The following is a 23700-nucleotide window of genomic DNA, read 5'->3' as shown; positions in this document are numbered from 1 at the left end:
TAGTGTTTAGGTGTCCAAGTATGTGGTTGTATGTTTCTGTGTATATATAAAGACACTCAAGAAATATTTAATGGTATTGTCTGCTTCTTTTCCACTTTTTGTTAAAATTATAATGCAGAATTCTACGAAGTTGAAGTCCTTTTTCTTAGAATGATACTGTTAATAAGGCAGATCTTGAGCATCAGACAGATCTTGAACTCTGTTTTCTTTGAATATCCCACCCTGCCTTGATAGTTTTGGGTAACCATTTGTGCTAGATATGGTTTCATGCCCACTACCAACCCTTCATCTGCATCCTTTCAGTAAAATATCTGCATCTTGAAAAACTTTCAAATTTCATTGTCATAAAAGCTACATAGCTTTCACACTTCATTGTTAGTGATGATATATAACATAAAACAAAAAACAAAAAAATCAGAATCTTCAAAGTTGTAAAATAGGAATCAGTAAGAGTGTAATAGAGATCTATTACAATAATGACATAATGATTTTAGCTCAGAGCCCAAATACCAAGTCAGAAAGGTTAGTATTGCAAGGCCGAATACGAGTGTAATGATAATGATTTGGTACTACTTATTTCAGTTGGCATGAAAATGTTTCTTAAGTGGATACCAAATATTTAAGGCCAAGTATGCAAATAATTGAGTGAAATTGGACTAAAATTCATGGAGAAGTAACCCTTTTTTTTTTTTTTGGGAAATACTTTAGATACAAAGCGATTACACAAAAATAAATTCACAAACTGATATAGCTTGATATGATACGTCAGATTGTAAAGTTACTTTTATTGTAAAGTAAATCTACCGAATCTTATAAAATCACATCAGTTTGTAGATTTGTTTTTGTGTAATTTCTTTATGTATGTAGCACTTTTTTTTTTTTTTTGTTCTTTTTTGAAATCGTTGTCCTATTTTTATATATAAAGAAGGGGGCTGACAATTATTGTTGTTCAATTCTCTTATCCTCCCTCCCTCTCTACAAAAGCCCTCTCCCCCCTGTATTCTCTAGGTCAAAAGAGTCACGATCAATTGCTTTCTGGCAAACACCATTCACGCTTACTTCACCACAGCATTCTCAAGTTGCCAATCATTCAGATAAGCTCATAATCAAAGTCATCCAATCAAAATGTTGGGCTTACTTGCCGCCCAAAGTCACATGTAATTTCCACATACCGTCGTGAAATTGTGACTCCAAAAACCATATGCATGGCATCATCAGCCTCAACTTTTCAAGATCCAGCCCTTCCACACATTCCCACCAGTGCACGAGTCTCCCAATGCTTTATGCTATATCTGTTTTTTCTGAATAAAAAACTAAAAAATAGAGGAAGTGAAAATCTCTGATAAATGTACCAAAACATTGATCACATTGCCCTCCTATCATTTGCAGTCTCTAACCACAAACAATCAGTTCACCAATTAGACCAAAACAAATCGTCTATTTTTTAAGAAATTTATGAACCTAACTCATCTCATAAAATCATGAACCTAACTCATCTCATAAAATCGGTTCTAGAAAAGATGATTGTTTATTTCTTATAAACATGCACAAAACTTTATCTATAGTCAATGTAAAATTATTCCTCTGCACTTTTGACGATCTCTTCCTTAATTTTGCCAAAAAAAACTATGGGCCAAGTGTCATTAACAAGTAATAAAGAGAGTTAATACTATCAAAATTTCTCAAGGATGCAATGAAATAGACGGTAAGTGGCCAATGCTCAGCGCTACCACCCCATGGCCTTCTGGATTCCTTCAAAGTTTTAAGGAGCTAAATATAATAAAGATTATTATGTGTAAATATTTATTGTGTACATTAGAAGTTAGCCATTTTATATATTCAAGTTGATGTCACTGTTAACATATTTTGCTTGAGTTTCAATCAAAATTTTCATTAAAACATTGGAATTAAGCTTAATATGATGTCAAAATGAACAATATAAGCTATTAATGAAAAGAAAATACATGTAAACTCAAGTTGTTTATGATTTGCAATTGCATCACTTGTTTGATACATCATACAAGGTCAATCTCTAAATATAGACAATATACAATTTTCATTACTACAAATTCAATTATACAAATTCAATTTTCTCATATTAAAATAAAATAATAACACTTTTATACCGAGTAGCAGGCAATCTCATGCAAGATCGTACAATCTTTAAAAATGTTGTCGATTTTACAAATTTTAATCGAAATTTTTGTCTCAATTTCACTTTGGACATGATGTTTGATAATGCAAATAAGTTTGATAATACAATTCTTATGTTATTAAAAGGTATTTAATAGAAAAGTTATTTAATAAATAATGGTACTTTAATTGGGATTTTCTTTTGAAAATAGAAAATAATAATAATATGGTAAAATGTAAGTTAAAAATAAAGAGGAAAAAAAGGAAGACCAGAAACCAAAAGCGAAAACAGAAAAGAACTTTTTGAAAACGCCATGAGAGGATCAAAAACCTGACTCATCAGGAACAGAGAAGAGAAAGAAACATCTTTCAGCCCGTGAATTTGTCAAAAGAAACGCTCTCTTTCTCTTTCCTTTTTTTTTTTTTTTCCCTCTTTCGAACCAAACAAAGACGCCTAAAGACCCCTCAGACGCAAATACATACACACCTTAGAAATTTCTTCCTTTAATCTATCTTGAATTCTTAGAATCTGAGAAATCCTACGATTACACACATGCAAAGATTAGCATTCGATCTCAAAATCAAGATTGGATCAGAAAGTCCCATCAACACCAGGATCATCAGACGTCTGATTTGATGACTCCAACTTTGACATGTTGCCGGCGTTGCTAGACCCTGCAGCTCCGGCGCACACAACCACCCAAAACCCCAGCCTTAACGGTCAGTTTTCTCGTTCTCTCTCATTCAACTTTTCTGGGCTTCCATCAAAATTTCAGTCTGTGCCAATGAACCCATCCAATATCGGGAATCAAACTTCCGGATTTTCGGAATATTCAAATTCGAATACTGGTTTCAATACGTCGTCGTTTACGGGATCAGCGACCGGTTCTTCAAGACCGAGGTTTGTGAAGGTGAGGAGGCATTCGAATTCCCAAAATTTGAGACCAAAGGGAGCCTCCGACGACCATGCAGACCTCGGCTTCAATCCATTTCGGCCCGTTTCCGAGCGTTCGATTCCAGCCTCGTCTGCATCCCAAACCGGGGCTTCAATTTCTGGCGGCTTCGGTTTTGGCAACAGTGGGAGCGAGGCATTTGTGTTTGGAGCGAACGGGATCGATTCGGGTGCGGATTTGAATCTGGGAAAGTGGGATTCTAGTGTAGGTTTTATGAGGAACTTGAAAATGGGAAATGAGGATTTCGTGAATGTCAAAGATAGCTATCCTGGTAGGACACGTTCAAGCCTATCCGGTCGGTCCGTGAGTAGTGGCTTCGTATTCGGTAGTGGCGACGAGAAGAGTTCTGGTATTGATGAAGGCATTGCATCGATGCTTCCAGAGGAAATGAGGAAGTTGAACATTGAAAGTCGAGAAGATGTCGAAAATATCAGGAAAAATAGAGATGTAAGGTTTAATCTAAGTGCGAATGACAAGACCAAGTTTGGGTTTGGGAGTGATGACAATGTGAGCAGTTCCTTTGATAGAAGCGTGGATGCAGAACTCCCAAACGAATTCAAAAATAAATTGGGCATTAAAGAAGCTGGTAAGTTTGATGGTGCTGGAAGTTCAGCAGATACACTTCCTGATCAGATGAAGAATTTAAACATGAAGGATTCTATAAATACCAACCGTTTTGAGAAGAATGATGTTAATATTGAGACAAATGACGAAAACAATGCAATCTTTGGAGGCAGTGAAAGTACTAGTGATGCGTATGGAGGAAGAAGAGAAAATCTGCTGTTGAGGAAGATGGAGAAGTTAAAATTAGGAAGTGGGGCAGGATACACTAATCGATCAGATTCGGGGCTATCTTCCTCTCGAGTATATGTGAAGGAGACTCAAACGGCAGATTTTAGTGATATGTTTTTACATGACCTTGATAAATCAGCACCGATGGAATCCAATTTTCAGGTGGGGATGCAGGGTAAGAACGTAAGTGGTAGTCAAGTTCCTTTGGGCCAACCAAAAGATGATACCAAACTGCATGGAAAATTCGCATCTTCTGCTTCATTCTCATCTAGTGACATGGGTCTTCCTCCAATTGGGAATGCTTTTGAAGTACCTAAGGCTGAGTTTAGCTTTACTAGCAGACAAGATGCAACAGAGACAGACTTTGTAGAATTTAAAACACCGAAACCAAAAGCTAACATATTTTCAGGCTTAAATCAGAAAATGGAATTCAGTGCAAGGAAGGAACCAATCAGAGACACGAGACTAAATAAAAAGAGTGGAAAACTGAAACATTCTACCCCAGTCAAGCTGTGGCCTGGTCAATATGCCGTTTTTGGGGAAAGTGTTTCCCATGAGAACGCAGAGGTTTCTGAATCTTATTCACCTATGGATATTTCCCCGTATCAGGAAACACCAGCTGATAAGCGATGCTCAAGAGAAAATTCTGTGACATCTGACGAGTCATTTAGGCTGGATAGCAACTATGAAGCAACTAATTCAGCACCAACAACTTTGAGTGATGCTATAGATGAGGGTTTGATTAAAGCAACTCAATGCTTGAATATTAATGAAGACAATTCAATATGCCAAGAAGCAAAATTCGTTAGTTCTGAATACTATTTTGATAAAATTGGTGGTGCTAAAGGCCCTCAGGAAGGGTCTGTTTCTGGGGCTGAAACTGAAAGCTTCAAATCTGCTGCTGAGGATGTGGACTATAATAGTGACGTCACCATCACATCACGAGAAACTGAAGCCATTCCGAGCTCGAATATTGAGAGTTGTGATAATGATGACCGGATGCGAATTGGCATTACTTCAAGTTTGGAAGATATAAGTGGGTTTAACTTTACATTCGCCGCCTCTTCTGCCACTCAAGGTCAATTATCTTCTTCAAAACGCTACCAGAAAAAGAAAAGTTTGTTGAAAGTTGCTCATGATGTGTATGATTCCTCTCCCAAGGCAAAAGTTTCACATGGATCATCCTCTGTGAATCTTTTTCCATTCTCCGGAACTTCATTGCCTTTGTCTCCTGGGCGGACCCAGAAAGGAGATCTATCTATATCACAATCAAATGTTAAAACTGATTCCGCGATGGAAAAAAGACAGGAGATCAAGCTAGAGCCTGCACCGAACATTGCAGCTCAGGAAGTATGTGAGAAGTGGCGACAAAGGTTAGCTTCGATTCAAATCATTTCCTTTTCATCTGTCCTTAAAATTCATAAAATTCTCTCTTTTACTAATCTTTTATGTCATTGGAGCATTTAGTAAGTTGGCCATGTGCATGCCATTTGTTTTCATTATACCCTCTGGCATTGAGATCCAATTTGTTTCTTGAATCAGGGGAAACCAGGCCTATATGAATGGGGATCTTTCTAAAGCGGAGGATTGTTACACAAAAGGGGTTAACTCTGTTTCTATGAGTGAGTCGTCAAGAGGTTGTCTCAGGGTTTTAATGCTGTGCTATAGCAACCGGGCAGCAACACGTATGGCTCTTGGAAGAATTAGAGATGCATTAGGAGATTGTATGATGGCTGCCACAATTGATCCCAACTTCCTTAAGGTGCAACTTAGAGCTGCAAAGTAAGGGTTCTAATTTTATTTTGAATGCATATTAACATTTCATTGTCTGCATATGCTTGTTTATCTGTGACTGAGTCTGTTTGCTCTTGAAGAATATGTAACCATTTAATTGACAGCTTTCTTGGTAAATGACGTTAGAGAAAAGAATATTGTGCATCCTCAAAACTATCAGGGATTTTGCACGTTGTATCTCCAACTACCGTAACTGGCACATTGCATACTAAAACTACCAAAAACTAATATTTTTTCCTCCATTAAAATCTGATCATCAAGATTGTGTCAATTCACCAATTTTTCATTCACCAAAGTGCAAGGTTTTGTTAGTTGGAGGGTCCACTTTGTCAATTTTGGAAGTTTGGTGTGCACAATGCAAAATCTTGGTGGTTTGCGGTGCAAAGTGTGCTTTTTCCTTATTATTATATTCTATTGTATTCTGGCATATACCATTAAAATAAATTTCATGCTAGATTCTATATTGGTAGACGAAAGATGTTTATGGTGTGGAAGTTACCGCCCCTTTTGATTTCTATTTACATTTTTATTTAACTAGTTTTTTTAGGCCTATATAAATAGATATCTGGGTACCCATAGCCTGAACTTCTTAAAATAGTGATATAAGATTATATCCCCTAATCTATGTTTTTTTTTCAATTTTTAAAGTTGTTACCTTTCCCTTGGAGAAGTTGAAGATGCATCAAAATATTTTAAGAGGTGCCTTCAATCAGGAAGTGACATCTGTGTCGACCGGAAAATTGCAGTAGAAGCATCCGATGGCTTACAAAAGGCACAGGTACTGTAACTTACATTTTGTAATGTAAAAGATGTAGTCATTGTATTTATTAACATTTTTTTCATTCTCTATTAATATGAAGAGTTTTTATCAATGTTTTAAATCCCGTTCCGGTGATCATTCCGATTTAAGCACTGGAACGGAATATTTCGCAACCGGTGTGTTTCGGTGGACTGTTTCTGGATTAGCTGTTGTATAAATAAACCGATAATTAATAGAATAAATATATGTCTATGTAAGTGTGTATCATGTATGTATGTGTGTGTGAGTGTGTATGGAAGAATTGACGATTATACCCTTATTTTCATGAATATCTTATCAATGAGCTAGCATTTCTTCCTTGGAGTGTTTGACTGGCTGATCCAACTTCCTCATTTCTCCAGCATTGTTAAATCGTATTCAGTTTTCCCAACAAGTAAAAGGGTTGATTTTTTATTTTAAAAACCTTGTTATTGTATTTGTGAAGGCAATTTGGAACATTATTTCTCACTCATCATAGTTGCTACCATCAGAAGTAAGCATTTTGGCAACTCTCTTTGTAGTCATGGGTGTTTCCTGTATAGTAATGAAGTGAATACACAAAATCAGAAGCTTAGGGAGCAGAACTGAATATTTTGTGGGAACTTTGTCTTTCTTTCCTTTTTATATTGGTGAAATGGAAGGCCAGACACTGTTTTTAGACTGTAGCAGATTGTTTCTTGCAGCTGAATTATTTGAGAGTGTGAATTCATTAAATTGTTCTTGATGTATCACTTAAATATACTTCTTTATTGCTATATATGAAAGTTTTTATTGGTGCTTGTTTTAGTGAGACTAGGGGATGTTTCAAAGATGTTTTCATTCCCAAACATATTAAATCTACGGTATAAAAACTCCTCAAACACCAAAACTCAAAACACCATCTCGCAAAGAGTATTCTTCTAATTTATTTTTTCTTAAAAAGCAAGCAGCAACAGCCCCATCATGGTTGCCACCACAGGGTGAGCAGCCTGGCCACCAGGGGTGGGCCAGATCTGTGGTGGCCATGTTCGGGCCACCACCAGGCAGCCTGGCTCCTCTGGCCACTAAGAGTGGTCCGATCTAGCCGCCGTGATGGCAAAAGTTTTCTAGCCACTATTGTGGCCAAAGCTTGTAGCTGCTGTGGTGGCAAAATTTTTCTAGCCACCAAGAGGACGATCTGGGCCCCATCTAAAAACAAATGCTTACTTTGTGGCCACAACATGGTGGCAACCAACATGTGGTTGCAGCCACTATGGGGTGGCTTTTAGGTTTTTAAGGGAAAAAACAATATATTTAAATTCTTTATTACACCCTTCGTAATAACTCATCTAAAATTTTTTTACAGCCAAACATATTCTCAATAGGTTCCACCACTCCTATAAAACTTATTGAAACCTCCTTTCAAAAAGTTTTGATGACCATTCATATACATTTTAACGCTATTCATGAAAAATCCTAACATCCAAACATCCCCTAAAGATTTTCTTAAAGGTCTCTATGTGAGCCTAGAAAGGCGGGTCAAATTATAAACATGGTGTTCAAATTTATTTTTTAAACAAATCAAAAGTTAGCTGAATTGATATTTCATTTTGGGGATTTTTGTCTGTTTTGAGACAAACCCAAAAAAGAAAGCACATCACTCTTGTGGGACGGTGGGAGTAAATTGTAATATTTTGCTGTACCATCTTATCAAAAATATTTTGCTGTACCATTACATACAATTGTTGCTCTTGATCTGTTCAAAATTTTATAGTTTTAAGTACTTTGATGCGTTAGTTGTTAAACTACACCAATCTGGTTGTGAGGCCATGCCTAAAATATTCCTTCATTTTCTCTAAAACATTTTTAGTTACATAGCTGCGGCAAAATGTTGTCAAAAGTTTCTGATTTATTTGCTATGTGGCTTTCACTTCTGAAAATGCTTGATATTACTCCTTCATTTTCTTTTATATTTTCCCTTTACAGTGAGTCCATTTATTATTTTTTTTCCTACAATCTCAGTGTATATTTCTTTCTGTATGTTATCCAAACTAATTTGTGGTTTTATGGCTAGCAGAAAGTGATAGATTGCATGAATTGCTCTGCTGAGATTTTGACAAGGACTAGGAGCACAGCCAATGATGCAGAGACTGCTCTGGAAGTAATTGCTGAGGCTTTGATGATAAGCCCGTACTCGGAAAAGTTACTTGAAATGAAAACAGAGGCTCTTTTTATGGTTTGTAGCTCTGTTTCTGATATTGAGAAATTTTATTTTTAGACTATGGAAACTCATTAAGAGTCTGTTTCCAGTTTTCTGTTAACTTCTCTATTAATTGGCAGCTCCGGAGGTATGATGAGGTGATTCAGCTGTGTGATCAGACCCTTGGTTCTGCTGAAAAGAACTCTCCTCCAGTGGCTACTAATGACCAGGAAACAACTCTGAATGGTTCTGAAAATTTGAAGAACTTTTACTTCAGAGTTTGGCGATGCCGCCTGACTTTTCAAGCCTGCTTTCATTTAGGAAGGCTTGAGGAGGGTCTTGCTTTACTTGAGCAAGATGAAATCATGAATAGGTAACTCATATTCCTCTCATATGAAAGATCCCCTACATTTACACGGTTTGTTACTGCAACACAAAGTTCCTGATGCTAATTTGAACTGTCAGGAGTGGAAGCAAGTCTCTGGAATCATTAATACCCCTAGTTGGTACCGTACGTAAGCTCTTGCATCATAAGGTATTGCTTTTTTCTCTTCTTGGGCTTTGAAATTGTTTGCTACAAATGGACACCATATAACGTGTGAGACATCAGTGTTAAATAAGGAAGACAACTCTTATAAAAAAAATAATAATAAGGAAGACAACCTGGGTATTTCCAATTTGATGCATGCTCACATTTTTCATTTTGATTTGAATGTATTTTGTAGACACAATTAATACAATTATGTGATTGGTCTTTATTTGAATCTACTTACTCAGCATCCTCCATCAATCAAGACCAATAAGTGCTATTATAAGGATATTCTTCACCTTTGTCCATCATACAAAATCAACAGATATACATCGGATGATGATTTGAGAAATGCTAAATGCTAATAATCAATTCAATAAATGTCTAATACTCCAGAAGGATGATCATACGTTCAAATTTATAAAATACAGGGCATCACCTCTGTTGTGTATTGTATAGGTGTTATTGGTTCACTTGACTTGGTCTCTTTTTCCTCTCTAGTAGTTCAAAAAATAAAGCTTAATCTATTAGTTAAGCTTGGTACAGTTTTAGTTTCTCTCCGTACAGTTTTAGTTTTTTTCCTTCTGTTGGTAGTGCCTTCTGTTGGTAGTGATTCATCAATGGCTTTTCCCTTTTGAGGGGATTAGTGTATTCTCTGAATCATTAGGTCTGTGGGTTGGTTTAGATGGGGTTGTGTAATGAGGTATTCATTGATCAGAAGTTGTTTGAGTTTAGAAAGGAGAATGCAAGGTGGTGGAGGATAATAGAAAGTAGTCATCGTGGTGTGAAATATATTTCAGTGGATTGGGAAACTTTGGGTTGGCTGGGTTCTATGGTGAAGGAGTGTGCAATAACATTGGGTACTCAGGAGTTTCTGCGAACTCGTAGAAAAGGGGACACTGTGATAATAGTGAGGAAGGGACGTAACTTTAATGGAAGTTTTATATCCATCTCGGAATTTGGTCGTGATAAGAGGAGAGGATTGATTGTGATTCCGGAAGGAAGAAAGGGGGAGGGATGGAAGAAGCTTGCTGATATTTTAATGGAGATGGCTGATATCCAGTTGGTTGCTGTGAAGAAGAACAAAGGTGAGGGAGGTGCTCCTTCATCGTGGGCAGGAGGTGCAAGGTCGTACAGTGAGGTGCTGAAGAAGGTACCGTATCATGCTGCGTTTGACGTGGTGTCAGGTGCAACCAAGGACGTGCAGCGGCATGGTGTAGCAGAAAGCAGATTGGCGGGGCTAAATGAGGAAAGCATGTTGAAGACGTTAGCTGGATTGGAGGAGAAGATCGGCATTGTGTTAGATGAGATAAACTTTCTAAAACGGTGCGTTAAAGGTAAAGAGGTGGTGGGCCGAAATGGTGGGCTTGGTATGGGTCTGGGCAGCGCGACGGGCTTGGGCAAGGGTCAGGCTTTAGGCCCTGTGAAGGCCTGGAGGGCAGTGGAGACCGTTGGGTCGGGGAAGGTTCTCGGACCCGAGATATCGGACCAGGGACAGCGGGCGGCGCCGATAAGCTCATTACCGGCAACCCTGCCGGCACAGAAGCTGCCGACAACCTCGGTCGAACCCTCTGGTGAGACGGAAAAGGAGATCCGGCTCGGATCCGAGACTTTGGACCAGGGTCTTGTTGCTCCTGTGGCGCCGATAGTTGCTTTATCGGCATCCCTGCCGGCACAGAAGTTGCCGACACCCTCGGTCGACCACTCAGGTGAGACAGTCAAGGAGTTTCGACGGGAAGAGGTCGAGGAGGGGGAGTTTCTGGCGTTAACTCCTGCGTCTGTGGAGAATAGTCTATCGGAACTGTGTGTGGTGGACGAATTCCCAGAAGTGGTGCACGAGCAGTCTGGCTTGAGGGATAGAATTCCAGAAGAGGTGCTCGAGCAGTCTGGCTTGAGGGAGAGAGAGATGTCTCTTTGCGGTGAGGTGTTTTCGCGGGACAGTGAGGTGGTTCAAAGTGGTCTTCCACTTTTGGTGTTGAGTAGTTCTGATGAGTTATTTTCTGGGGATGATCCTTCTCTTAATAATATGGTTTTAAGTGGTGAAACTGTTTCGGTGATTTCAAATAACAGTGTTGGGGAAGAGGGGGCTCTTACTCCTTTATGTACACTCCCCCCCAGTGATTATGGGAGTTGTTCGACGAATTGGATATTCAAAAAGGTAGAGGAGCTACAGAAAATTTTGGGGGTCTCTTTTGGAGGTTATGAGGAACAATTTATGGCCCTTCTTGTGGCTATTGAAGCTAGCCGCTCGAAATCAGCCTCAAAACAAGATAGGGAACTTAAACGCTTAACATGCTCCATCAATTATGATGTCAAGGAGGGGAGTAGCGGAAGGGTTAGATCAAAAGGGAGGGGTAAGTTAAGCTTTAATGAAGCCTAAGATCATTTCTTGGAATGTAAGGGGTCTCAATGATAGGGACAAACGCATTCGGATCAAAGCGCTATTGAGATTATGGAAGGGAGATTTGATATGCTTGCAAGAAACGAAGTTGGGTTTTATTGATAGAAGTTTTGTGCGTAGTATTTGGGGATGTTCCTATATGGGCTGGTCCTATTTGGCCTCTCAGGGAGCATCAGGTGGAGTATTATTAATGTGGGATAAAAGAGTGTTTGAGGCGATTGAGGAGTGTGTTGGAGAGTTTTCGGTTTCGGTGCTATTCAAAAATGTGAGCGATGGGTGGACTTGGGCTTTTGCAGGGTCTTATGGTCCTAACATAGATAGAGATAGACGACGGTTGTGGGAGGAGTTGGCGGGAATACACTCTTTATGGGATGTGCCGTGGTGTATGGGGGGTGATTTTAATATTACTCGTTTTCCTAGTGAACGATCGGGGCTTCATCGACACACTTTGGCCATGGCGGAATTCTCTGAGTTCATTTTTGATATGGATCTTATGGACCTCCCTTTGGTGGGTGGTGAGTATACTTGGTCTAATGGCCGTGCTTGGTCGAAATTGGATAGATTTCTTGTCTCGCCGTTATGGGAAGCCCACTATCCAGAAGTTAGCCAGAAAAGGTTAGCTAGAGTCAGCTCAGACCATTTTCCCATCCTCTTAGATTGTGGTGGCTTTCAAGGGGGTCGCCGGTATTTCAAGTTTGAGAATATGTGGCTTAAGGTGGACGGGTTTGTTGAGATGGTGAGAAATTGGTGGACTTCGTACCAGTTTAGTGGCACTCCGAGTTTTATTCTTGCAGGTAAGATGAAAGCTCTAAAGCAAGACCTGAAGAAATGGAACTTGGAAGTTTTTGGTCACATTGACAATCAAAAGTCTATTTTGATGGAGGAGTTGCAGGAGTTGGAGGGTAAGGAATTAATGGGAAGGGCTTCGGAGGAGGAGTTATTGAGAAAAGTAACGGTTGTGGCAGATTTGGAAAGGGTATTGCTTTTAGAAGAGACTTCATGGCGTCAAAAATCCAGAGCTCTCTGGTTGAAAGAGGGTGATAGGTGTACGAAGTTTTTTCACAAAATGGCTAATTCTCATCGACGTAATAATGCGATTGAGTTGTTACATTCAGGTACACAGGTTCTATCTTCTTCGGCTGATCTAGAAAGTCACATTGCACATTATTATGAGTCTCTACTTACCGAAACAGTAACTTGGAGGCCGAAGCTTGATGACTTACCGTTTGAGGTAATTGATCCGCAGCTTGTGAGTGTATTGGAGAGACCTTTTGTGGAAGATGAGATTTTCAAGGTCATATCTGGTATGGCTAAGGACAAAGCGCCGGGTCCGGATGGTTTCTCAATGGGTTTCTTCCAAACTTGTTGGGATGTGGTGAAAGGTGATGTTTTGCGGGTGTTCAGTGAATTTCATGCTTATCAAAAGCTTGAAAAATCACTTAATGCGACTTTTATTGCACTCATTCCAAAGAAACATGGGGCGTCGAATATTGAGGATTTTCGCCCAATAAGTTTGATTAGCAGTGTTTATAAGATTATTTCAAAGGTCCTTGCTAATCGGCTTAGTCTAGTGCTGGAAAATATTATCTCCAAGCCTCAGAATGCTTTTATTCATGGGAGATATATACTTGATTCGGTGCTCATTGCAAATGAGTGTTTGGATGCTAGATTGAGGGAGGGAAGTCCAGGTATTCTTTGCAAGCTAGACATGGAGAAGGCTTATGACCATGTGAACTGGGATTTCCTTTTGTATTTATTGAAGAGATGTGGTTTCGGCGATAGGTGGATTTCTTGGATGCGTTTTTGCATTTCAACGGCCCGATTTTCAGTGCTAGTTAATGGCACTCCTGCAGGTTTTTTTCATAGCTCGAGGGGTTTGCGACAGGGTGATCCATTATCTCCCTTTCTTTTTGTCATAGTTATGGAGGCGTTGAGTAAGATGTTGCAGGCTACTGTTAGTGGAGGTTTTTTATCTGGTTTTCAAGTAGGAAATAGCTCTGGTAGCTCTTGTATCATTTCACATCTTCTTTTTGCAGACGACACCCTGTTGTTTTGTGAAGCGAATAGGAGTCAGGTCCAAACTTTGCGTGCATTATTACTTTGTTTTGAAGCAGTATCAGGGCTTAAGGTGAACCTTGACAAGTCTGAGTTGGTTCCAGTGGGTGTGGTCCCTAATATACGTAATCTAGCAAGTCTTCTGGGTTGCAGGGTGTCCTCGTTCCCAATGAAATATTTGGGTCTTCCGTTAGGTGCTACTTTCAAGAGTAGAGCTATATGGGATGGGGTGGTAGAAAAGATAGAGAAAAGGTTGGCTGGATGGAAAAGGGTGTATCTATCGAAAGGAGGTCGTCTCACTCTCATCAAGAGTACCCTCACAAACCTCCCCACTTATTTTTTATCCCTTTTCCCTATGCCTGCAGGGGTGGTGAATAGAATTGAGAAACTCTTCAAGACATTTCTATGGGGAGGCTTAGGGGAGGAGAAGAAAGTTCATTTGGTTAATTGGAAGACAGTATGTTCTCCAGTTGAGTATGAGGGGTTGGGTGTGTGTAATTTGAGAACTTTTAATAAAGTGTTGTTGGGGAAATGGCTTTGGAGATATCATATGGAAGAGGGTTCTTTGTGGAGGGAAATAATAGATGCTAAATATGGGGTTGAATGGGGTGGTTGGTGTTCTAAAGAAGTGAGAGGGGGGCATGGAGTGGGGCTATGGAAGTTTATAAGGAAGGGGTGGATTATTTTAGTAAATCATATTCGTTTTGTCGCAGGTGAGGGTAATCGAATCAGTTTTTGGCAAGATGTGTGGTGTGGAGATCATGCATTGGAAAGAGTGTTTCCAATTTTATATCGTATTGCAGTTAACAAGGACGTTTCTGTGGCGGATGTGCGATTATTTGCTCATGGTTCGCATCAGTGGAATATTCTGTTTAATAGAGATATTCATGATTGGGAATTATCTATGGTTTCAGATTTTTTCAGCTTGTTACACTCTTTAGGGTCTACTAGGGCGCAACAAGATAGCTTGAAATGGAGGTCCCAGGATCATAAGAAATTCTCAGTAAAAGTGTATTATAAAATTTTGACTTCACAGGATCACACCTCATTCCCATGGAGGAACATTTGGAGGTCTCGAGTGCCCTCTAGAGTTGCTTTTTTTGTTTGGAATACCGCCCTTGGGAAGATCTTAACCACGGATAACTTGAGGAAGAGAGGATGCGTTGTACTGGATTGGTGTTACATGTGTAGAAAGAATGGAGAATCGGTAGATCATCTTTTACTACATTGTGATGTAGCAAGAGGGTTGTGGGATGAGATTTTCCGACGGGTCGGTGTGGCTTAGGTAATGCCTAGGCGAGTGGTGGAGCTGATGGGTTGTTGGAGAAAACTGCAGGGCAGTCATCAAGTGGCAGCAGTTTGGAGAATGATTCCATTGTGTATTATGTGGTGTATTTGGACGGAAAGGAATATGCGCTGCTTCGAAGACAAAGAAAGAACAATGATGGAGCTGAAGAATTATTTTCTGCACACTTTATTGCTTTGGTTTTCAGCTATTGTATTAAATGGGGATGATATACATGAATTCCTATCTTTAGTTTAACGCTCTTAGAATGTATCTAGGTGTTCAACTGTATACTTCCTGTGTACTAGGTATATGCCTATTTCATTCACATCAATAAAGTTTATATCTTTACTTATCAAAAAAAAAAAATAAAGCTTAAATAAAATAAAACTAAAAGAAAAAGAAAAATAACCCAAAAAGTTTTATCTGTGTTGACTCATCTGTTGATCTCAACACAGGCTGCAGGGAATGAAGCCTTTCAGGCGGGATTGCATGCAGAAGCAGTTGAACATTATACTGCTGCTTTGTCATTCAATGTGGAGTCACGCCCTTTTGCAGCTGTTTGTTTTTGCAATCGTGCTGCTGCACACAAAGCATTGGGCCAGATAACGGATGCTATTGCGGATTGCAGCCTGGCGATTGCTCTCGATGGAAACTATCTTAAGGTTCTCCTCTGAACAAATACATTTAGACAAATGCAATCTTTTGAGCCCTTTAATAAAAAGCAGCAAGGAAGAAGTTTTCAGAGTGTTTTGAAATCTGGTGGAGGTTAAACTCAGTATACTAATATTCCTCATGGTTTTAATAGACAAGTCTGCTCTCTTGGAATCATCAACGTTATTACCAATATAAAATATATATAGCAGTGTTTTATTGGATTGCTAAAGCTTTGAGGTAAGCAAATGAAGGTCCACTGTCATTTTAGGCAATGGAATATTTAATTTCAATTGGTTTGCAATAGGCAGGGCTAAAAATGTACGCAACACTCTCTTTTATTTAATTCCCTACATCCAATTTGAACACACATTTTTTAAAGTTAATAAAACGTCATTAAAAAGTTGAAAATCAATTTGAGCACACACAGATGGCAGATGAAGTCATCTTACTGAGATGGAAAGCACATCAAGTTGGATTTTTTGCAGCCATCAACCCACCCGTGGGTAGCCCAAGTGGTAAGGGCGAACTTTTATGCATGATCCCCATGTCACAGTTTCGATTCCCCTAGGATCAAACTGCGATTTAAGTGGGAGATCATGGCGGTGGGTTGCTGTGCTAGTCTCCACGGGGGTTTAGGTTCCATGGGTGAGTCTTGAAAGCTCTTCCGTGGGGTGGTTCGCTCATCATTAAAAAAAAAAAAAAATTGCAGCCATCAAGATGGGTTTGAGTGAGAAGAGATGCATTCGGTTGGTTTCCTCTGGTCGTAACTTAGAAATTTCTAGTGCCAAAAGCTTAAGCATATCATGCGCATACTAGCACTTGCAACCCATCACATAAAAGCCTGAAAAACTTCACATTGATCATGCTTCCAGAAGTGTGAACACTAAACTAAACCATGACAGAAACTGAAATAAATGGAGATATTGAGGATCCATATAGAAGATTCTAGACAAATTAGTTTGATACCATGTTAGATTCCTTTAATCCCACAAGCTTAAGTTGTGAGGAATTGGGCCAATGATATATTTTCAAGCACATATGAACACTAAGGCCTCGTTTGGTTACACAAATGACATGAGATGAGATGAGATGAGATGAGAAATTTGTGAATAGTAGTGAGATAATTTATGAATAGTAGTGAAATGGTTTGAGTTAAGATTTTTATGGGGTTTTGGAAAAGGAGAGAGAAAAAGTTGAATAAAAAAATTATAAGTTAAAAGAGGGTTAGAATATAATTTTTTAATATTATTTTTATTTTGGGATTTAAAAAGGTTGAATTGTTTTTGTATTTTGTTTGAAAGTTTGGGAAAGTTGTATGATTAGGTATGATTAGATGAAAAAGTTGAAAATTTGAAATTGAAAAATGTTTGTGTTTGAATGGTGTTTGGATGTCGAGATGAGATGGGATGAGATGGTTTCAAAGGTTTGTGAAACCAAACCAGGCCTAAAAGAAACCTGAAGTTTCTTTCTTATGTCTGGTCAGAATAAGATGCCTCATTAAATTGTCTTTTGGATCCCTGTGCCCTATTTTTTATATTTTTACTGATGTTCTTAATGTCAGCTCTAATTTCAAAAATTTTAAATTATTTCACTTCAGTCTGCATTTTTTATTTTCCACGTAAATGGATTGTGCCCCCATTAGTACCCTTTAATTTATCCAATCCCATTTATCAAGCCTTCAATCTAAACAGTTATTTCAGGCAATTGTTGATTCTGGATCAAAATTACAATTAGTACCAAAAAATAATTTCTTTACAATTTGTGAATGGCGTCACGTGGATCAAGGTGCTTGTGCTTATTTCATGTTTATGAGCATCAATGATCAGCAATGTTGGAAAAAAGACATTTTGAAGCATACTACTTTTTTCTTTTCTTCTTCTTTCCTTGAACATTTGAACTGAGGTTCTGGTATCAACTCATAAAGTCGAGCATTCTTGTACACAGTTATAGGGAGAAAAGCCTTTTTTTTCTTTTGGAGGAAAAAGAGGTTGGGTGGAATCAACTTGAGGTTTTTATTTTAAAATATAGTCTTCTTAACTAGTCTGCATTCTATCGTCACATGTTATATGAATTTTATTATTCGCATGCCTTAGAGTAGTCTTCATTGAACTTGTAGAAAAAATATTTTTTGAACATAGCTTGCCAATACAAGGGCCTTCTAGAGCTGAATGGGCCTGATTTAAAGTTTGAGATGCATGGAAAAAAGTTCAAGAGTCCATTTTTTGAGCATTTTGATTAAAATTCTGTTTCTTGTCCACATTGACTTTCTTGCTGTATGAAATGATTTTGGTCGACATCTTCTCTGTTGCCTTAAAAGTTGAGAAGTCCCTTCTTTTATTGATGCTTGTAAGAACCTGCTTTAACTTGTTGCTTTTTTGAATTGTTTTAATTTTTAAGACATTTTAGAGAAGAACAGTCTATCCCTAATGGGAAGGGGGATTCATCTTCCATGGTGTAGGTCTCTCTCCACCATGTCCGACCCTTGCCCTGCATCTCCTATATATCTTGATAAGGTGCCTAGATGGGCCTACGATGCAGGGTTGGTTGAACATGGGGGATCATGGGCACACACTTGATAGGTTCAGTCATATCTCCAAGCGCCCCCCCCCCCCGGCCAACCCCACCAAGGCTATAGTGATAGAAATCATGCTCAAGGATACCAAGCATAAGTTCCATTCCCTTGGTATCATTGTCCACATAAACTCCAACTCAGACTCCTATCCACCAATTCTCATGGGGGTGACCTTGACCTCTAAGGCAGCACCCTCCAATGCTATCTGTGTATTCTTTCAATTATACAAAAATAACCCCTCTTATGATTTCTGAATGGAGAGGAATTCATTTCCTTGTGGAGTGGGGATTGGGATGCTTATTCTCATAGTTGGAATCAGTATAGTTAAAGTCAGTGGGTCCCGGGATGGGTAATGGGATCCTGGGCCATTCCCGGCCCCTTTGTCTTCCCAGTTTCTTTGTTATTGTCATTTTTGAGATGGAGCAGTGAAACAAGTGATGGGATCTATCACCTTTTTGTGAAAATAATTTCTGTTCAATTTTATCATTTTGCTTCTCAACTGTAGCTTGTGTAGTTGAGCCTTCTAAGGAAGTATTGCAGTGATGTTATAACTTGGGCTGTTGACTGAGTCCCATGCACTTTAGGAAGACTTGTGAAGTTGAGGGTTTTTTCTATTGTTTTTATGAATATTATTTTCTTGGATTGGCCTTTGTAGCCTGTTATTCTTGTGTTCGTGCCTGTGTGTCTGGGTGGTGAGTGTTTATACTCTTTTAAATTGCTTATTTTATATTCATATATTTGTTTGATCATTAGCACTTTATCTGTTTAATTTCATATCAAAATCTTCGATAGAGATGATGTGATTCAACTACCTCATTGGTTGTGTTTGTGCTTTTTTGTGTTAATACTTTGACAGGCACTCTCAAGACGGGCAACTCTATATGAGATGATCAGAGATTATGGACAAGCAGCTAAGGATCTTCAGAGACTTGTATCCCTTCTAAATAAGCAAGTAGAGGAGAAGACCAATCAATCTAGAGCTTCTGATCGATCTATTAGTGGTGCAAACGATTTGAGACAAGCTCGCCTGCGGCTTTCTGAAGTAGAAGAAGAAGCCAGAAAAGAAATCCCCTTGGATATGTACCATATTCTGTAAGTTTCTCTTTCTAGGTGTGATTCCAACTGTTGTTTTTTCAGCTGCACTTCTTTGTGGATCTGGTGATCATAATTATCCTCTCATGGTCTAATGCAGTGTGGTAGTCTTTACAACGTTAGCCTTGATGGCGAATTACCTTATTTAGAAAATAAAAATAAAAATAATTTGGCACTCAATGAAATCCATGATATAAATAATAGGCCATTTGGATGCTCGAATGGCTTGTGTATTCTTATTTATTACGCTAATTGCTTTTATCTTTGTTTCTTTTATCTATGATATGTCACACACTTCCCATAACATATATTTGGCATATCAAACACATGATTAAGCTAAGGCTCAGTTTGGATACACAAAACTATCTCATCTCATCTCATTATTACAACTTTCCCAAACTCCTACACAAAATATAATAAATAATTCAAACTTTTTCAAATCCCAAAATAAAAATTATATTAAAAAATTATATTCTAATAATATTTTATTTAACTTTTAACAAAATATCTCATCTCATCTGAATTGCATAACCAAACGAGGCCTAAGTGTGCAATGTAACTTTGTCAAGAAACTCGTGCATAGCTTCAGTTTTCATTACTTGTTTACTCTTTATGGTTCTTATGTCTGCAAATAGATAGTCAACATAGCTACATAGATATGTCTACTGTTGCAAATGTACGTAATAATCATGTCCTCCTAGGTTTTGGCGCACAATAAATGGATCTAGTATATATCTGATGATCTGTGGGTTGTCACTTTTCCTTTCTTTGAGATGCATGTGGAAATCGTGTTTGAGGTCTTTTCAAGTATGTGTATTGGCTTAATTTATTCTCTTTGTCCCACGGTGAGGGTCTCTTGTCACTTTTGTTTGTCTCAATTGTGTCCCATTTTTACAGTTATAAGTTTAGGTTTCTAGCTTTGTCTTATCCTCACCTCAAAATACCTGTCTCTTACAAGAAGTTTAAGGAGTCGTTTGGATTCGAAGATGAGTTGAGATGGATTGTGAATAGTAGTGAAATTGTTGAGATGAGTTGAGGTAAGATGGTTTTTGGATTGGAAGTGAGTTGAGATGATTTTAACTTTTTAGAGATGAGATAGATGTGGGTCCCACAAATTATTGCATAGTATTTTTAATAAATTTGTTTTATTTATAAATATATTTACTCCTTAAGTAATAATAATTTATAAATTATCTACCCAATTTTTTATTTTTTATAATATATTTTATAATAATATTTTCTGGATTACAATATTTTTTTTCTAACGGAATTTGTTTGTAAAATATTAAATACAAATTGATTACAAAAAATTGTTTTAAAAATGATTTTTAAATTGTTTCCAAAATCGTTAAATAATAATTTTGACTATTATATATAAAATAATATTTTATTTTACACCCGTGTGAAGGAGGGCTGGGTGAAGGCGTGGGTCTTCATTTGCATTCATTACACTGGTTGCATAGAAAAGTAAAAATCAACATAAGCTATTTTGTCCTCTTTGAAAACAAATAAAAAGTTTGGGGAGAGTTTGCTGGGAAGAGAGTTTGCTGGGAAGAGTTGAAATGTTCTGAAGTGATCTCCGAATCCAAACCACGCAGCACATCCTCCCCTTGAAATGCCTATCTTTTACAATAAGGTCAAAGCACCAATGGGTGTTTTGATTGGTGCTTTGCAAACAGATTGTCCTATTAGATGGGATGTGGAGTACTTCCTAGTAGGAATGAGCATTCCCTGATATGTTCCTAGACTCCTAGTAATGCTTATGTTCTATCTTTAGTTCATCTAAATCCACTATATGTTCTTGACTGTCATGCATTCTTACGCTGATTATTCATTGTGCCATTTATAAACAATGATGTACTGAGGATTATATGTGGATGGGTATGGATTATTTGTCCCTGTTAAGTCCCTAAATCTAGAGAGTTGGTGGATACAGAGCAATTCATTTAACTTAATATCCACATGCATATATGCATATGGGTTTTTGATTCTAAGTGTGGCAAGATGGATGTCTTCAAAAATCTTTATGCATGTTTTATGTTTTTCCTTTAGAAGTATTTTGTTTTCCACGGAAAGATTTCTTGCTGTTGACACAACACAATCACTTCTGAGTAGGGTCATTAATCTCAAGCTTTGAGATCAGGTTCTAATTCAAGTTTTTGACTCCAGGGGAATCGAGCCCTCTGTTTCAGCATCTGAAATTAAGAAGGCATATAGGAAAGCTGCACTTAGACATCATCCTGATAAGGTTTCAGAGTGCACTCGTTTAACAAAAGAAGGTGCTGATTTTTACGTTCTTACTGTTATTTAACCTGTAAAACAAATCATTTTTCATGTAGGCTGGTCAATCCCTAGCAAGAAGTGACAATGGGGATGACAAGCTGTGGAAAGAGATAGCAGAAGAAGTTCACAGGGATGCAGACAAACTCTTTAAAATGATTGGAGAGGCATATGCAGTACTTTCAGACCCTATCAAGGTATAACATGCATATCATCATGATGCAGTCTTTTTATTTTTCCTTGGCTAAGTTTTGAAGAGTTTGAAACTTCTTACCAACTTCTTGTTTCTCTTGTTTTTTTCCAATCCAAAATATCTCGACAAAATGTTACTTCAACATAGAAAGTAGTAGTTAAGTCAATCCTAAATGTGACTTTTCTACTTGGCGGGAATCTTGCATTTGTTGGCTTGCTGGTATACAATCTGAGATGCGTTTCTTGGCATTAAAAAAAAAAATTTACATGGATGAATGAGAAATGAAATTCTATATCTGCTATTTTGGGGAATCAGAAAGATATATCTACATTGCTCATTTATATTTAATGTCAAAGGAAGGCCAGCTTCACTTCTCCAAAACCATTTATTAAAGCGTTGATGTCTCTGTATACTCCTAGTGTACTTTCGCTATGCCTGTCTTTCTATCAATGAATTAACTTATTACCTATCAAAAAAAAATATTGAAGCGTTGCTAAATTTTTTTTCTTGTTCCTCTCTATTTGATGTGCTTTCTTGTTAAACATTTTTATTAGGCGCACATAAACATTGCTTGCATAATGTGTATGCTTGCTCTAGTCAAATTAAATTTAGACAGCAATTAACATCAATATGCCTAGATTTTAGAATGTAGGTAAGCATCGAAACTTGATTACCCTGAACAACATGCTATTGAAACCAGCTCAAACGTACTGTCTTCCAAACATAGTCATGCTTGGTTAACTTGTTTGACAAGATTGTCTGAGAGAGGCAAATCAACTTTATGCTAAACAGATTTGGATCAGTTTCCTCAGTGCTCTTTTATCTTTGATTGCTTAAGGAATTGACTGATCACCTGATCTCAGGATCAATATCCCGGGTGGTATGATTAGGTTTCTTTTTGTTTTTGTTTTTCTGTTACTATCTGCTCATCCTCTATTTTGTATGATAATCTAACCCAGTCCTTTATCATTGGTTTTTAAAACTCTCTGATGAAATTTGGTTTATTTGCTGGACTTCTATTTTTTGCAGCGTTCAAGGTATGATGCTGAAGAAGAGATGCGGAATGCCCAAAAGAAACGCAATGAAAGCAGCACAGTTAGAACTCATACAGATGCCCAGTATTATCCATTTGAAAGAAGTGGCAGTGGACGGCAATGGAGGGAGGTTTGGCGATCATATGGTAATTCAGCCTCTAGAGGGGGCAGGCATTCATGAAAGCTGTGTCATCAAATGGGATTTTTCAGTTTTGATCAACAACTCAGGGAAGGGACTAGCAGATGTTCAGATTCATTTTATATGTACCTTCAGATTAGAGGTCTCCAGCAGACGGGCCATTACTTGGGCCACTCTTTTGATTTAGTTCCACAGTTTTCATCAAAAAGAAAGGAAAGGAAGAAAAAAGGAAAGAGCTTGCTTCTCTACAATATCAGTAAAGAGCTGTTTAAATATATTTGTAACATGTACAGAAACTTGGTTGGCGTTGGTGGTTTGATCCTTGTTGAGAGATTAAACTAATTGAGTGTAAAGAAAGGGATTTTCTTGTTTGTCCCAAAATCTTTGCTATATTTCTTGGTGTTTGTTGTGCATTCTTTTCAAAACATTCTTAAGAGTAGGAGAGTGGTTTGGTGCACCAGTTGTACACACGAGTGTTGATTTTTTTATTGTATTGAAAGATGTTTGATTGTATAGTCACCGTTTATCATGTCCTTCTGCTAATCCAACAAGGAAGATCAAAAAAATTGATTGGAAGGATTTTCTTCACAATATTTTGTGTTTTAGTTTAGAGGAATTTTATGTATCAGCCAATATTCAATTTCACACCTCACACTTATAGTTTTTTTTTTTTTTTTTTATAATAGTGTTAAGGTATTTTTCATAAAATATGAAGTGTGGGGTAGTGAATAATAACTAATAAGAAGAATTTTTTTAGTTTATTTATTTAAAGTTAATAGTGTTTTAGTTTTCCAAACATGTGTATTTTGGTTTTTCTAACTCATGCCTTTTTTA

General features: G+C 37.8%; 1 protein-coding gene across 1 annotated transcript; it reads left to right on the top strand.

The window, feature by feature from the left end:
* Window positions 1-2416: 2416 nt before the first annotated feature.
* Window positions 2417-23459, top strand: LOC108994643. The gene is made up of 11 exons (XM_018969930.2): window positions 2417-5251; window positions 5421-5660; window positions 6321-6450; window positions 8507-8665; window positions 8770-9002; window positions 9095-9164; window positions 15358-15564; window positions 18985-19220; window positions 21390-21468; window positions 21560-21697; window positions 22723-23459. The coding sequence occupies exons 1-11, from the start codon at window positions 2787-2789 to the stop codon at window positions 22906-22908; spliced, it is 4143 nt and encodes a 1380-aa protein (XP_018825475.1). The 5' UTR covers window positions 2417-2786; the 3' UTR covers window positions 22909-23459.
* The last annotated feature ends 241 nt before the right edge of the window (window positions 23460-23700 follow it).

The sequence above is a fragment of the Juglans regia genome, chromosome 14, assembly GCF_001411555.2.
Source record: "Juglans regia cultivar Chandler chromosome 14, Walnut 2.0, whole genome shotgun sequence".
Taxonomy (NCBI): domain Eukaryota; kingdom Viridiplantae; phylum Streptophyta; class Magnoliopsida; order Fagales; family Juglandaceae; genus Juglans; species Juglans regia.
This window is presented reverse-complemented; position numbering and strand designations above follow the sequence as displayed.

Coding starts and splice junctions, on each gene's coding strand:
- LOC108994643 (XM_018969930.2), top strand. CDS start 2,787: ATGTTGCCGGCGTTGCTAGACCCTGCAGCTCCGGCGCACACAACCACC. Junction 8,666..8,769: donor AAACAGAGGCTCTTTTTATG/GTTTGTAGCTCT, acceptor ATTAATTGGCAG/CTCCGGAGGTATGATGAGGT. Junction 21,698..22,722: donor TACTTTCAGACCCTATCAAG/GTATAACATGCA, acceptor TATTTTTTGCAG/CGTTCAAGGTATGATGCTGA.